We start from the raw sequence: 17,272 nt of genomic DNA, 5'->3' as shown, positions 1-17,272 counted from the left end.
TCTCTTCTTTCTTTTTCTCTTTTTATAGCCACCTGTCCCAACATTTATGTGTGTGCTGTATTAGATATTTTAGAATAACACAGGGTATAGACCGAACAGGCACCCTCCTTCTTTCAATGTAGCTTTTTCATTTCTTTCTCTCTCTCTCTCTTTTTTTTTGCCTTTGGATAATAAGAAAAGGGCCAAAAATGTTACTCCCACAGAGAAGAGTGGGTAAAAATCAGAGAGCAGAAACAAAGGCTAAATTTTCCCCATTACAAACATTTTCTTCAAGTTGTTAACAACAATGCTTTCATTTCAAAACCCTCTTCTGTGGCCATTTTTTTGCTGAAAATAAAACTGTGGGGAAATGGATCTATCTCTTCTAGAAATAGACATATACAATTTCACAGTCATGTATATGTAAGACTTTTAGTCTCTTTGTGATAGATTTTACTCCTTTAAATTGGGATAAATGTGCTTTTCCCTGTTATAGGTATGGGTAAAAAAAGTATGAATAGAATAACTTTAAAATAGGGTTCAATTGAATTAGTTATAATTATCATAGTTGAAAGTACTTCAACTACTCAATATTTGTAAAGCAAAGCCAAGCAAAAACTTAACACCTTATTTCATTTTATATCACTTAACTTTTAATATTTTACATTTGTGTAATGTCAACACAAAGCTAAATTAAACTAAAAATTAAATGAAGCTATAAACTATCTGTTCTTTCTGTTCCTTCAATGAGCTTACTTTTATGATGTATGTACTATGGTTCCTAAAAGTTAGTTAATAATGGGAAACTCAAATCACACATATAGTTTAGAATTCTAAGATAGAAAGAACATAGCATACTACTTTAAATGTCAACAATGGAAGAAAAAATCCTCAGCTTGTATCACTTAGAAGGTACAGATAGAATGCTCTCCACCTACACCACCCATGCAACAGCCCAGCTGTTCAGAAGTTTACTTTCATGCACATATAATTAACAAATGATGATTTAAAATGTAACATAGAAATCATTTATATGAAAGGATGTTTTGGCATTTGGTATTTGTGACTGACACTTGCTTTTGTAGAGAAGGGTTTTCTTAGATGCTGTCTAATAAGTTGTGGATGAGTAAGCTACAACTATTAAGAATCACTTGCCAGTGTTTGAAGAGCTAAGTAAAAGCACCATGCATGAGAAGATTCTTCACCTGCGTACCCACCATCACTCATCATCCAGACACTTCATTAGTCCGGTTGACTTCTGATCTTGCAAATAATCTCAGGGGCCAATTATAGTATTTTTCCAAAACAAACATTAGTGTGTGAAGGTGTTAAAGATTTAAATCTTTAGACCTGCTAATTAAAAAGATCCTCAAGAAAACTGTACTTGGAAATGAGCCCTGGCTTCTACTTAGCAAAGGCTGAGCTCGTTCAAAGGTAGCAAAACTGTTTTGAGGCTGATTCTGACCCTAATTAATTGTGTGAATTGATTATGCTAGAAGGGGTCAGCTATAGTCCTGACATGCAGTCTTCTGTGACTACATCCCTGATCAGAGACAGGAAAAAGACTGGGAAGAGCTGGGAGAAACACTATGCCATCATGTTGGCCAAGACACCAAGATGTACACCAGACAGGACTTTGTCAAGGAGAGAAACAAGATGTCCGAGGAGAAAGAGAAGACTTCTATACAGAAAGCAAGTCCGTAGACCCTGAGGCAGTATCACAGAACAGCAGGAGCAAGGAGCATGGGTATCACTAATATACAGCTGGAGGGGGGCACACTGGACAGGAAAATGTCATTTATTTTCAAGTTAAACATTCACTTTCATCTAAGAAGCTAGGTGGAAACCTGATTTATGTTTCTGATAAACGAACTGGTGAACTGGACTGACCTGGCTGGACAAGGATCCAAGTTGCATTCCTGAAGCTTGGGTTTGGGTTTGATGTTCTCTGGATAGTAGTGACAGTACTGGTCAGCAACCACACGGCTGCTCCGGAGATCATAGCACTCAGCTGACGTCAGCTGGTAACCTGTAAACATCAAACCAACAAGGTCGCTTAAGGCACATGTCAGCACAGTATACTTCTGTATGATTTTGGGCTTTTTCCCATTTATGGAAATTATTCTCATTGCCTAAGTCATTTCCAAGAGAAAATAAATACATAATTGGAAGACTCAATAATGTTGTAGGCCTCAAATTCTATATTTTCTCAAGTAATCCATTCATTTTAATAAATTATATTGAAGGGCTTGAGTTATACAAGAACACAGATTATAAAATTCTGAGATGAGAAATATTGTTTGTTTATTTTATATAATATAAAAACATAACAGAAAAAAACCATTAGTTTTTTTTTGGTTTTTTTTTTTTTTTTTTTTTTTTAACTAAGCTTGTTACACAAGGATGCTATATTGCCTCTGCATTGCTAGGGCCTCCAAGAAGAAAAAACTCACAACTCATTAGAAAAGTAAGCAACAAGTGAATAAATAAAATAAAAGTAAATCTCAATGTGCCCTCTTGGGACAACAGAGATTTATGAATCAGGTCCCACAGGAATCAGGTACTACCAGGCTGCTTAGATTCAACCTGCATGAGTTGAACTGAATAAATAGACATTAAAGTCTCCATAATAGCTATCAGGAATCTCACTTCCTTACAGATTTAAAACAACAAAATCAAATGCAACAAAAAATAAAAATCAAAAATCAAAATTGAAAGTCCTCCCAAGCCTTCTCTCCTGCTACCTTTTACTTTCTCCAAAATACTTTGCCATTTCTCCTCAAATCAAGTGTCTGCCTCATATTTCGTAGGCTTCCTTTTCCACTGTTTTCATATATCTCTTTCCAAAAAGCTGCTGAGAAATATTTAATTTTATTTATTATGTTTTTGATCTTTCTGACCTGTTTTGTGAAGTTATGGAAAGCAGAAATCAAGACTTAGACTCTTGGAGTAAAAATAAGTAAACATCAAGAATTTTAAAAGTTCCTCCCCACCCCTGAATATTCTTCCTGGCAGGCAGATGAGTTTTTACAAAATATGTATTCAAAGACAAGATCGAAATCATTGAGGGGCTTGCAAAGGCTTTAGGAAGTCAGAAGGAGGCTTTTGAAGCCAGATTTCCTGGCTTGAGGCTGTGTTCGCAGACCACCCACAAAAGTTAATTGTTCATTAAAGACCTTAAAAAAGACCTTTAAAAATTCTACTGGGAGGATGAAAAGCATAGAGAGCAGAAAAAGCAGTGGTAAGGACACACATCCATCTAATGTTTTGCTTTATGGGAAAGTTAAGCAAAATGACATTTTAGAGTAGTCAACATACTTTTACTTTTTGACTCCATCGTCTTTCAAAGCAGCTAATTTTATAAGCTAAACACTTTGGAGTTTTCCAGAGAATAGTTTCTACTCAAGGACAGAATTTATCAGGTGGTAAAACATGGGAAGAAATAAGAAATGATTAAACTGAGGGTATGTTTTTGAAATCCTTGTTCTTCAGCCCAAACTCACTGCTTCAAAGTTCTTACACACCATGGAGTAAAGACGTGGAATGAAAGCAAAGGACCAACATGGTATGCTGACACTTCCCTCTGAGGCATCTCAAGGCTGTGAACATTCCTTACACCTGGCAAAGTGGCCAGTCACCTGAATCTGAGAGCAGGAAAGCACATGGGAACCCACATCTCTCTTCTTGGATTTTAAGACTGCTCCATGGAGAGAAAGGAAGACACTACATCCCTCAAACTCCATGGGGCACTTTTGCTTCTTCCTGAGCTTCCCAATAAGATTTCCTATGAACAGGGGCCTGACACTGGAAAACAATGGATAATGCTGCTTTTCCATGTGAGTAAAATGAGACCCAATGTGGTTGGAAATAGAAGAAAGTAACACTAATTGCTTTATTTAATAGTTAGCCATTGTCAAGGTCACTGAAATTATACTGTCACAGAAACTCTGTGAGAAAATGATACAGGTTGCATACAATTGAATTGCTCTTTTATGAAAGGTATGGTTTACATTTAAAGAGAAAAAATATTGCATTAGTTGCCCTTTTCTTTAAGTCTGTTTTCTGTATGGCTCATTCATAGATGTATAGAAATTTATTCTCATGAAACATCAACATAATTGGTAGCTTTTTTGTTTTCTTTTTTCAAGTCTCTCTATCTCTATCTCTCTATCTATCTCTATCTATCATCTATGTATCTGTCAATCCCTCTATATCTATCTATCTATCTATCTATCTATCTATCTATCTATCTATCTATCTATCTGACTTTTGAGGCTGGAATTACAGGCAGGCAGCCACATCTTCCCAGTATTTACATAGATTCTGGGCATCTGATCTTGCATTCTTTTGCTTTCATGATGAGCTCTTTAACCACTGAGCCATCTCCTCAACTGGCAGTTTGTTTTTAAAGAAAGTAATTTTCTATTCAGATCAGCTGGATCAACTATAGAAATACTATTGCACTGAAACACAAACATACTTGATAGTCGTTTGGCTCATTATTTTTAAGTTAAAATCTGTGCTGATTAGGCTTTTCATCAACTTGACATGAGCTAGGGTCAATTGAGAAGAAGGAGCCTCAACTTAGAAAATGCATCCCTAAGATTTGCCTGTAGGCAATTCTGTGGGGGCACTTTCTTGATTAATGATGGATATGGGAGGCCAGCGCACTGTGGGTGGTGCCACCCTGGACAGGTAGTCCTCAGTGGTATAAGAAAGCAGCTGAACAAGCTCTGGGGAACAAGCTAGTAAACAATGTTTCTACATGATCATTGCTTCAGTTCCTGTCTCCAGGTCCCTGCTTGAGTTCCTGTCTCCAGGTCCCTGCCTGAGACTGTGTTAAGAGTCTGTGATGTAGAAGTGTAAACCAAATAAACCCTTTCCTTCTCAAGTTGCTTTTGTTCATGGAGTTTTATCACAGCAATAGAAACCCTAACTATGACAAAATACAACACTGCTTTTAGAACCACGTTTAGTGCTTTGTTCATATTATATAGACAGAAATAACACAGCTATTGGGTGAATTGTGTCATATATTCTTACTGTTTTAAAAACACTGATGGACACTCATTTACCCCAATTTTGAGGTACTATGATTTTTAACTATTGTGAATAATTCCAATGTGGATGAACTATTTAAAGTGAGTCAATTAATCAGCATCCATGAAACTAGAGAAAACAACTTTCAGATGTACCAGTTTTCAAAGGAATATATATGTAATTTTAGACCTATTAAAATAGAAAACAAAAGATATCCCACAAATGTTGATGATCTAAAATACTCACGCATTTAATTTCTTGGAAAGATTTTGGTAATACATGCAGCCAAAACAAACAAACAAACAAACAAACAAACAAAATCAAAACAAACCATAAAACAAAACTCAAACTCCTTTATCTGGTGGTAACCTACTGGTGGATTGTGAAGGACAGAATGGCATTATGTTATTTATTACATTATAATAGTATAACATCTAAAAGAACCAAGCAGTCTCCTACAGGGAAATGACTAAATGACTAAAAAAAAATTCAAAGAAATGGTGACATGCCTACTATAATTATGAAAAACAGAAAATGGGGAGAAAACTCTTTTCTAGTAACACAAGATGCTGTACAGGACATGGATGTGACAGTATGGGGACAGGAATTTATGAGGTGAACGCAGGTCTTTCAGTGTGTGGTGATGGGGGCAGGCAAAAATGAACTGAGTTTAAGTCAACAATGCAGCATTTTTTTTTTCTTTTGGTTATAAACTTTCTCTAAGGGAGCAAGCCTGACAAACATCTTTACTTGCTTCCTGAAGAAGTGACATCACTCCACTAGACAAGTCTATGCATAGGTGAAAGCAAGCGCCACAGGGTTAAGCTGCTGACAGATATGGTATTACTAGTCCTGGCTTTCCATGATGCCAAGGAAAGAGGTGTTTGCTATGAGCTTCCACAAAGGAAAAGCTTCCCGGGGCAGCTCAGGGGTGGCTTCAGGAATCAGCTCCATTCAGAAGTGACCCCACTCTTACAACATCCAGCTTTTTCCTCATTGAGGAGGCCTGGGCTAGCCAGGACGAGAGAGCACTATTACCTCCTCCACAGGTTGCTGAGCATGGAAAGAAGTCCGTTTCCCTCCATCGGTGGATGATAGGCTGGTAGAAGATGAACTGGACCGTGCTGTCTGCAGGCCCCGAGTCATGGATCTGCAGGAACAAAACAGGAAAATTGGGAGTATGGCAGGAGTGTGGTTGACTTCCAGGTCCCTAATAAGCTTGATGGAGAATGCACGGTCTTGGCTATGTGCGGGTCTGAATGGGCCTCACGTAGGAAGATACTTCCACTCATCCTGCTTTGTATCAGAGAATGGTTCTCATGGTATTTTTTATAATTCTTACCTCGGTGAAATATCTGTTTGAGACTACACCACAGTTCCTTTCCCCTTCTTTTTCTACTTTCCTGGTAGAGACCATAGAATTATGTAGACTTCTAAACATAGGTTCAGAAATAATCAATATAGTCAGGTATGGTGATGTACACCTTCAATCCCAGCACTCTGGAGGATCTCTGTGAGTTCAAGGCCAGCTTGGTCTACATATTGAGTTCCTGGACAGCCAGGGCTATGTAGAGAGACTCTGTCTCAAAAACAAAACAAAACAAGGCCAGAAATAGACAATTTATTTTAAGGAAATCATAAATGCCATACACTGCAAAAAATAAAAGATATTATCTGTAGTTGAGAAAGAGAAAACATCAAGAATTAAGATGTTTTTCCCATTTAGGGACATGCATGGGTCTTCCTGTCAGGGTAATGATTCATGTATGTGAATGTGCTAAGTCACCAGTTGGAAGTCAGTTAAGTGCAAATTCTTGGGCCCACGCCCAGAGATTTAGGCAATTCTAATGTAGATATTCCAGAATACTAAATGTCAAGATACTAAGTTGTAAAAGCAACTACTTTCAAATAAAACTGGTGCTTTTGGAAATTAAAACTTGTTTTTAAAAGAGGGAATATGAGACAGTTAATTTTTAATGGTTCCTAAAATTACAAGGTTGAGCAAACATACTTCAACTACAAGAGAAGAAAAAGTACCTAACATGAACAATGAATTTCATGAGGACTGAATGATGTGACAGTCAACATTTACACTGCTGGGCCAGGCTGGGACTGTTTGTTATATTAAGAGAGATTCCAGGAATAATGACAGAATTACTTCTCACACCAGCTATATATTGTGATGACTAGAAAAGCAACAGAGTCACATGGCCTAAGCCTTTACATGTTCTTAAGTGTCTCTAATGTCTCAAATACTGCCCTTTATTTAGCCAAATAATGGAGCTGGCTTCCAGACTATTTTAAAGATAGCCCTGTCTCTCTACTGCTGATCTTGGTAAGTAGCATAAATACCTAGGACACAAGAGAAATAGGAACAGTAGATAAGAAGGGTAAGAAAATCTGCATGTGTCAAACTCCAGACTGATTGCAGAGTGTAGATGAAATGAAACTGCTCTTCCAGGAAGTCTGGGAGATGCAGAGAGGAGGGAGACAGAGAAAGATCAGAAACCTACAGATCATCTCATTTGACACTGGTACTCAGATCACTGAACCTTTAAGGCCTTTTCTAATTGGAGCAAACAGTGATAAACCTATCCTAAAACACATACACACACACACACAAAAAAAAAAAAATAAAAACAAACAAACAAACAAACAAACAAACAAAAATAACCAACCAAAAAAGCAGCTGATGTGGTAGTGTCTTAACCAGAGGAGTGCACTGCCTATACATCAGTCCTCCACAGTCTCATTTATCAGATGCATGGTTCCTAACTGCTGGCTTACGGATCCAACATTCATCTCATTATTTGCTAAGCTTTTGTTTGATAGTTTTACTCCAACATTCCCTTACTCTTTTTTAGAGATGTGATTATCATGTAAGAAGCTATTGAAAGAGGACTCTCACTTGAACCCAAAACCCCTGAAAAACTGGGAGAAAAAATCTGAGACCTCTTTTCTATTTTATTCTCTGCTAATATGGTATATAAAGTATATGATATGTTTCTACCAACTGTAACCCATCTAGAATCACAAGGGCACTTGCCGCTCTGAAAGCACTGTCACTGAGGTGGTTGACATTGTGCGTACAGGTCAAAGATGCACAGCAACAACTCCCACAGAGCTCTCTTTTATTCTTCTGCCCTTAGTAGAATAGCAAAAAGCTGCAGCTGTGGCAGGTGAGGGGACCCATGACCTATCTACACCAACACCCTATCTACAACCAACACCCTATCTACCACCTATTTTGTTAGAGTCTTTTTGAGAAGGCTAGCAATGGAGGCCTGGGCACACAATGGTAGGATTGTAACTAGTTATGGTTAAAATGAGGAGGCCTTGCCCTGGAGTAGCTCCATGGTGTCCAGTTGCCTTCAGATCTATTAAAAGGACAAAGAAGATAGAGTAAGTCCCTTTATGGGCTCCCTGGAAGCTACTGATAAAACTCTCCATAGCCCGTGAGGAGGGAACAGATGGCAAGAAAGCATTTTGGTTTTCAGAGGAAGGGTCAGCAGACACCGTGGCGAAGGAAGGAGAGGTGGTGGCTGCTGGAGAGTGTTGTCCTGTGTGAGTTCCACGGTGAGGCTAAAGAATGAGTGTAGGTTCTGAGGCTGAGAACTTATATTTGAAGAGATCAAAAATGAAAAGGAACCCTTTCAAATGGATTAAATGAATCACGAGAATGAAGAGCTCTTGCTTAATAATCTTGCCTGGTTTTGTCCATATATGTTACATTTCTGCTTTTCCTGTTTCCATAGTCATATTTTTTGTTTAACAATGACAGTGAAGGTCAGCCCTTACCACATTCCTACCACGGCTGAGGTACATTTTATTTATATTCAATTTCATCTCAAGATGGTGATTTTTCACATTTAAATTACAATGAGAAAAAAAAATGAAGCCCAGGTTCAGTGGTTTGTTCAAGGTTGCACAGCTAAGAAAGAGCAAAGTAGAATTTGAATTTGGGTCTATGTATCTCCAAAGCTGCTGCTCTCTTTTGGGGTACCACAGTGGTGCCATGATGAAATGTGCATTCCCCTTTTTTCATACCCTCATTCCTACTATAAATGTTTCTTTCAATTTTCATTTTAAAGTAAAGACAAGTGCTTAAAATAAAGATAAGGCTGACATGATGTGTATTTCTGGTGGTCTAACAGTTGCTCATGGAGATGGGCCAGCCATAGTCTTTTGTTCTGGTTTTCTTCATTCTGGATCACTCAGCCCTTGTTATCATTAGCTCTGCAGTTCCACAAACCCTAAATCCTCAGACATCACGTGCTAGTGCCCAAGAGTATTTGCAAAGCTTCAGTTTGACACCTTAGAATGTTGATGCAGGGAGCAGAACACATCTGGCATATGTAATTTTGACCTTCTTATGCTAATAAGAATAAAAAATGTTCTGGAACAAGCTCTTCTTCCTCTAATTGCAAACATTTCAGAGTTTCTATTCATCTTAAGGACGTCTCACACTGAAAATAAGTGGGAAGCTCACAGTTGACAGCACCTTAAAGATGGAGTTGGAGGGAGGCACAAGTGTGTGTGGAGAGGGGAGATGGTTGACCTCTGAGTCTGAGTCCAGTTCCAGGAACAAAGGAGACACCATAAACATGTGAAAACAGCATCAGTCCACAGTGGTCCCCAGATGAAGGACCCTGAAAGCGCCCCTTCCTTCTCTATTGAGAAAAGGGCAACTTGTGAGCCTCTCTATGTTACCCAGCTAAGTACCCCCTTCTCCCCATCCCCCCCTCCCACTGATGCCAGAACCTCTGTCCCAGACAAGCAGGTGGCGTTGCTGGCCTCCTCTGCCCTCTCCCACCATGCTGCAGGGAAGCTGCTACTCTGGATGTACAAAGGGAAGCCCTGGGTGAGTGGCCACCCATGGTGTGAGCTGACTGGACAGCAGCGGCTCTTGGGGCATTCCGTCTCCCTAGTGACTTGGGAAGGCTTTGAGATTGTGGGAATGAGCCAGCCTACTTCCTAGAACAAGGAGTAAATGGAATAAAACCCAGGTACCTGCTTCTTAAATGCCTTGATCTATTGTATTTGATGAAGGGCTGTTTTGGCAATTGGCAGAATACTACTTCCTCAAGTGCATGAGAAAAAAAGTTTTAAATTCTCTTGTTTGAGTTTTCAATGTCAGGCAACAGTAACCCAATCTTTACAGCACCAGTTGTCTGGGAATTAAGTGGGGCATCATTGTTCCCTCATTGCCTCTCTCCACAGCCTGTCACCTCATGTTCCTCTTGATCATCACTTCTTTCTTTGTCATCCTCTCCATTGTTTGGCATAGAGTAGGTGCCCAAACAGTTGCTAAATAAATCGCTGTATCAGTGAACAAAAGGCTTCTATATGAATCACCATCCTGCTGAGTACTTTTGGAATAAGCTATGATTTGTGATAAAGTCTTAGGATCACTGTCATATTTTCAATACACGTGACAATTATTTTAAAGACATTGTTTAGCTTTTCACCAAATGATACGTCTCATGAAATGAAGCAGAGCATTGAAAAGTGACCTCTGCCTAAGACCACTCTCGACCCTCTGTCGAAGGCTACCTCTTGTGCTGGCAAGATGGCTGAGAATGTAAAAGCCCTTGCTGAACAAGCCTGACAATCTGACAGAACTGACTGTTGAAAGTTGCCTTTGACCTCCACACATGTACTATGGTACATATGAGCATGCACAAACACATATAATAATAACAAATAAAAAAACAAAAAAAAACCCATATCGCCATAGGCAGGGTAGTATGCAGATAGGGCTTGTAAGAAGTGCTAGTCATGTAAAGCATTATGGTGGGATTTTGATGGGGCTAGTGTTGAATCTGTAGATTGCTTTTGGTAAGATGGCCATTTTTACTATGTTAATCCTACTGGTCCATGAACATGGGAGATCTTTCCATCTTCTGATATCTTCTCCAATTTCTTTCTCAACCCATTTATCGTTTGTATGTAGGAGAACTACTGAATTTTTTTAAGTTAATCTTGTATCCAGCTACTTCACTAAAGGTGTTTATCAGCTGTAGGAGTTCCCTGGTAGAATTTTTGAGGTCATGTATGCATCATCTGAAAATAGCGATACTTTGACTTCTTCCTTTCCAATTTGTATCCCCTTGATCTCCTTTTGTTATCTTATTGTTCTAGCTATAACTTCAAGTACTATATTGAATAGATTTGGAGAGAATGGTCAGCCTCCATTTTGTTCCTGATTTTAGTGGAATTACTTTGAGTTTCTCTCCATTTAATTTGATGTTTGCTATTGGCTTGTTGTATATTGCTTTTACTATGTTTAGGTATATTCCTTGTATCCATAATCTCTCCAAGACTTTTATCATGAAGGAAGGGGTGTTAGATTTTGTTAAAGGCTTTTTCAGCATATAATGAGATCATCATGTGGTACTTTTCTTTCAGTTATATGGTGTATTACATTGGCTGATTTTTGTATGTTGAACCATCCCTGTATTTCTGAGATGAAGCCTACTTGAACATGATAGATGATCTCTTTGATGTGTTCTTGGATTTGGTTTGTGAGTAGTTGAGTATTTTTGCATCACTGTTCATGAAGGAAATTGCTCTGTAATTCTATTTCTTTGTTGAGTCTTTGTGTGGTTTGGGTATCAGGGTGATTGTGGCTTCATAAAAAGAATTTTTGGCAATGTTCCTTCTGTTTCTATTTTGTAGACTAATTTGAGAAGTATTGGCATTAGCTCTTCTTTGAAAGTCTGGTTGAATTAAGTGCTGAAACCATCTGGCTTTGAATTTTTTTGGTTGGGAGACTTTTAATGACTGCTTCTATTTCTTTAGGGGTTGTGAATCTATTTAAATTGTTTATCTGATCTTAATTTAATTTCTATCAAGAAATGTGTCCGTTTCTTTTAGATTTTCCAGTTTTGTGGAGTACAGGTTTTTGAAGTATGACCTAAACTCCAGGAATCTACAAGGATGACTCCAGATAAGACTGCTAGCAACAGTGGATACCTAACTTGAACTGGCCATCTCCTGTGACCAGGCAAGACTTCCAGTGGAGGGACTGGGACACCAATCAGCCATATAACCATCAACCTACAGTCTCTCCTGCCTATGGGATGTAGTAGAGTAAGGATGGCACAGAGATTATGGGAATGGCTAACCAATGAGTTGGGAGTGCTTGACCCAGAGGCTGGATTGCCTAGAGACCCAGGATAGAGCCAAACAGGATTGGAAGAAAAAATGTCAATGTAATGATGTCTAATGGTATTCTGTTATACTCATAGATTGATGACTACCCCAATTGTTATCAGAGAGCCTTCATCCAGTAACTAATAGAAATAGATGCAGAGACCCACAGCCAAACATTAGGTCAAACTCAGGGAAGAGTTTTGCTGAAGAGAGGGAAGAGGGATTATATGAGCCAGAGGGGTCAAGGACATGACAAGAAAACCCACAGACACACAGAAACAACTAACCTGGGCTCATAGGAACTCAGAGTCTAAACTGACAACCAAGGAGCCTGCATAGGTTTGACATAGGCCCTCTACATATATGTGACAGTTGTGTAGCTTGGTCTAACTGTGGAACTCCTAACAGTGGGAGCAGGGGTTGTCTTTGAATATTTTACTGGCTTTTGGGACCCTACTCCCCATACTGGGTCGCCTTTCCCAGCCTTAATACAAGGGGAGGTGCTTAGTCTGACTGAAAAGTGCTGTGCCTTGTTTTGTTGATACCCAGGGGAGGCCTGCCCCTTTCTGAACAGAAACAGAGGACAAGTGGATGGGCAGCAGGCAGAGTGAGTGAGAGGAGACAAGGGAGGGGAAAATGCAGTTGGGATGTAAAACAAATAAATGAATTTAAGTAAGAAAAAAAAAAAGAAGTGCTGGTTATTAGTGGAATGAAGCATGGACTCAATCTTCCCAGTGTCAGGAATGCTTGATGATCTTAGCATTTGGAAATTCTAAAATTAAATACTTAAAAATTTGTAGCATTCAACTTTGCCTTTATATGCCTTAAAGAATTTTCCAGCACTTTGAGAATTGTGGACCTCAGTATGGGAGCACACATTTTGAGCAATTGGCCCTAGCTCAGGGTGACATGGCATATGGCTCTAGCTGATGCTGCCACGACTTTGGGCTGTATACTAGAGATGCCTTTCTAGGAAAAACAGAGGTCATGGACCAAGGATTAAAACGGTTAAAGTATGAACCTGAAAGAAAATGCTGAATGGAAGAGCAGAGCTGAGGCTAGGAAGACCTTTGTAGTGTTCAGAAGAAGGAGGGCAAGGACATGAAGGACCAGAGCAGATATGGGGAGGGCAAGATAGCACAGGGCCATGCTCAGCAGTAAGAGTGAAGGGTTGCTTCTTGGCTGTCTACCTGAAGCCCTGCTGTCTGACATTGTATGAAGCTATGAAGCCCGACAAGAAATGCAGCATCCCCAAATTAGCTCATTCCAAACCCCATGAGTCTCTTTGTAAACTTGGGACCCACTCTGCGTCCAAATTGAGTGGGAAGATGAATCACTATGCAACCATTGACTGCTTTGCTGTCCTACAGTTGACTTCGCTTTTCCTCACGCAGTCCCCTGGCTTAGAACAATGATTTTTGACTCTTATAAACATGGGATATCCAGTGGGGGAGGTATATTATAGGTATATACCCAGAATCTGCCAGGTAGCAGGGAAGTGTGGTCTAGACTGAAACAGCGCAGCTCAGCCTCCAAGGGAATGGACTATTTTCAGTCTTTCCCAATATTCACAGGCTGCTTATGTCTCAGAAAGTCTTTCTTAATCATATGAGCCTATACTGAATATCATTAGCTTTTACTATCTATTTTTAAACTTTTCTTTTCAGTTATGTGCAACATTATTTTCATCTTCTTGACCCAGTGTTTTGTTTCCTAAATGTCATTATAAACTAGGTGAAAGCACAAATGCATGCTGACAGCCCACTTACACTTTTTCTTTTCTTTTCTTTTTTGAGACAAGGTTTCTCTGTGTAACCACCATAGCTGTCCTGGAACTCACTTTGTAGACCAGGCTGGCCTCAAACTCCCAGAGATTCACCTGCTTCTGTCTGCCGAGTGCTGGGATTAAAGATGTACCCTAATTGTCGTGCTAGAAACCCCATCCAATGACTGAGGGATCTGGATGCAGAGATCCATGGCCAGGCCCCCGGTGGAGCTCTGGGAGTCCAATTAGTGAGAAACAGGAGGGTTTATATGAGCAAGAATTGTTGAGACCAAGGTTGGATAAAGCACAGGGACAAATAGCCAAACGAATGGAAACACATGAACTATGAACCAATGGCTGAGGGGCCCCCAACTGGATCAGGCCCTCTGAATGGGTGAGACAGTTAATTGGCTTGATCTGTTTAGGAGGCATCCAGGCAGTGGGACTGGGTCCTGTGCTCATTGCATGAGTTGGCTGTTTGAAACGTGGGGCCTATGCAGGGTCGCTTGGCTCCGCCTGGGAGGAGGGGACTGGACCTGCCTGGATTGAGTCTATCAGGTTGATCTCAGTCCTCGGGGGAGGCTTTGCCCTGGAAGAGATGGGAATGGAGGGTGGGTTGGGGGGAAGGTGAGGGGGGTGGGAGGGGGGAGAACAAGGGAATCCGTGGCTGATATGTAGAACTGAGTTGTATTGTAAAATAACAATAATAATAAAAAAAGATATGCCCACCGTGGCATGGTCTCACTTACACTTCTTTCTGAGCATTTTCTAAAAGAAGGACACTGAGACATGAGTGTTCCATAAACTTGCTGGATAAGAGAACTTATACTTTGCCCTTATTTATTTCTAGGCTTCTTTTCAAAAATATCTCACAGAATAAAAACACCTTTGGGTACTTGATTATGTGCATAATTATGCTCAATGTTTTCTGGGCAAAAATAGGAAAGGATTGTGTCTGCCTAGCACTGATTCCAAGTGGGAATCACCAACTTTGTATCATTCCTGTAAAATACTATAACTGGCCATTTTTTTGTGATGCTGTCATTTGCTACTTTAGCTTTGTGAAGTGAGGCATTTGTTAATTAGCCAACATGTAGCTAAATGTAATGCTCCCCAATGTACATACACTTCAAATCGCCATCGACAGGGTAAGGCATACAATCAATGTTTGTTAATTTTCTAAAATTCATGCCAAAATGTCACATTGGCAACAACTGGAACAATGCTAGTCTTCTTATGGTGTCCTCTACCTCCATAAATCCACAGTTTTGTAAATTGTCCTCCGCAGGAGATGACTGTTCTCCGCTGACTAGTGCATGAACTAAGTCAGGTTTTCAGCTCTGCATATGCCACTCTTTTCTATCTGGCTGTGTGCTCCCTCTACATTCATAGCTCAGTGCTCATCATGTTTCTTTTCATCTAATCTGAATTCCTTCATAAACTATTCAAACAGGTAAACCCACAGCACATCTCAACACATGGGAAGTACTTTCAAGATTAGAGCAAATCAGAGGTTCTGGGGAAGGGTGGACTTTATCAGGGAGGGTGATTACCATTTGCCAAATCTGCAGCTTCAGAACAGACACATATGGCCCAGGAGGAAGGGTTTACAACCCAGCTAGTTGCCCCCAGTGATTCACATATTGGCAGATGTCATGGACAGTCCACTTCTATATCTATTTATTTTAACGGCCATACCTGCCAAATTGTTGCTGGGGTACTAGTTGTAAACTGATCAGCCTGTGACCATCTTCAGAGAAGAAACTTTCTGCTATTGTGTAGAGCATGCACTGTGATTTGTTGACTGGCAGTTAAAGCATTTTAAAAAGACAGGAAGGAAGTAATTTAATTCTATCCACTTTTATACACACTATCTCATTTAATACCCCATGGGGGCTCCATTGGGAGTGGTCTTATCCTGTTACCATTTTATGAAGGAGTAAATAGGCTCAAGCAGATAAAACATTATACAAGAGGTCACACAGCCAGTAAGCAGCAGGACATAGTAAATTCTAGAATGCTTACCCATCATAGCACACAAGCATTGCCAAATTTGCTTGTATAACCAATGTTTGGTGTTTAAATTTTTTTTTAAGAAATGTTTCTTCAGGGAGAAAGATGAGTCAATGTAACTAAGGAAGTAAAAGGTCTATACCCTAAAAAAATGTAAAATATGGTGATAAGAAATTGAATGAGACACAAATGAATGGAAAATACATCATGCCTATGTATTAGAGGAATAATGTTAAAATGTCTACACGTCTACATCATCCAATGTGACCTATAAATTCAATGCTATCTTTATCAAAATTCCAAAGCCATCTTTCATAGAAATAGAAAACGATTCAAAAATTCATATAGAATAGAAAATTCGAGTAGACAAAGCAGTCTTGAGCCCAAAACAACAAAGCTAGAGGTATCACACTACCCGATTTCTAAGTTTACTATAATGGTACAGTGATCAAAACAGCATGGCACTGGTATGAACCCAGAAACATCAACCAGTGGAACAGAATAGAGAGCCCACAAATTAACCCAGGTATTTATGGTCAGTTTAGTTTTGACAAAGTTGCCAAGGACACAGAATAAGGAAAGAAATATTCTCTTTAATAAATGGAGTCTGGGAACCTGGATGTCCCAGGTCAAAGAATAAATTAGACCTTTATCCTTAATCATACACACAAATCAGCTCATACTCTTTCATATACAAAAATCAATGTATATCCTAAAACTATAAACATACTTGAAGAAACACTGGGAATAGCTTGATGACATATGTTGGTCTTAACAATGATTTTGGGGGTTGTATAACCTCAAAAGAATAGACAACAAAAGCAAAATAAAAACATGATATTATATTAAACTAAAAAAAATATTGTACACAGCAAAAAGAAACAATCAACAGTATAAAGAGAACATCCAGAGAATGGGAGAGAATATGTATAAACCATAAGTAGTTAATATCCAAAACACACTAGAAACACAATTGAATAGCAAAAAATATAAAAGACTTGGTTAAAATGGGCAAATGATCTGAAAGGCACTTCTTCAAAGAGGACATGGAAAGGGCCAGCTGGCTTAAAAGCAAACACCCAGCATCACTAATCATGATGGAAATGCAATGAAACCCATGGTCACCTGTCACCCCATACCTGCCAGAATGGCTGTTATAGACCTGAGGAAAGCCACAGCTGGCGCAAATGCAGAGAGAAGGGAGGTTTTCTACTGAGTGTGGGAATGTGAACTGATTCAACCAACCAAAAAAGAATTCCTCAAAGAGTTGTAAAAATAGAACTACCATGAAGTACTGTATGATGCAACGATCCCCATCTG

The 17,272-nt window shown here is 39.3% G+C and overlaps 1 protein-coding gene across 1 annotated transcript in view; it reads right to left on the bottom strand.

Moving 5' to 3' along the window:
• Positions 1-17,272, bottom strand: part of Adamtsl1 (ADAMTS like 1) — a 359,842-nt gene that overhangs the window by 196,932 nt on the left and 145,638 nt on the right. Inside the window, exons 9-10 of the mRNA XM_059255823.1 lie at positions 6,058-6,169; positions 1,870-2,008 (exon numbers count right to left, since the gene is read on the bottom strand). Coding sequence (XP_059111806.1) covers positions 1,870-2,008; positions 6,058-6,169 — 251 coding nt within the window. The remainder of the gene's footprint in view (positions 1-1,869; positions 2,009-6,057; positions 6,170-17,272) is intronic.

This window comes from Peromyscus eremicus, chromosome 2 (assembly GCF_949786415.1).
Source record: "Peromyscus eremicus chromosome 2, PerEre_H2_v1, whole genome shotgun sequence".
Lineage (NCBI taxonomy): Eukaryota > Metazoa > Chordata > Mammalia > Rodentia > Cricetidae > Peromyscus > Peromyscus eremicus.
The sequence above is the reverse complement of the archived record's forward strand: the minus strand, read 5'-3'. Positions and strand labels throughout refer to the sequence as shown.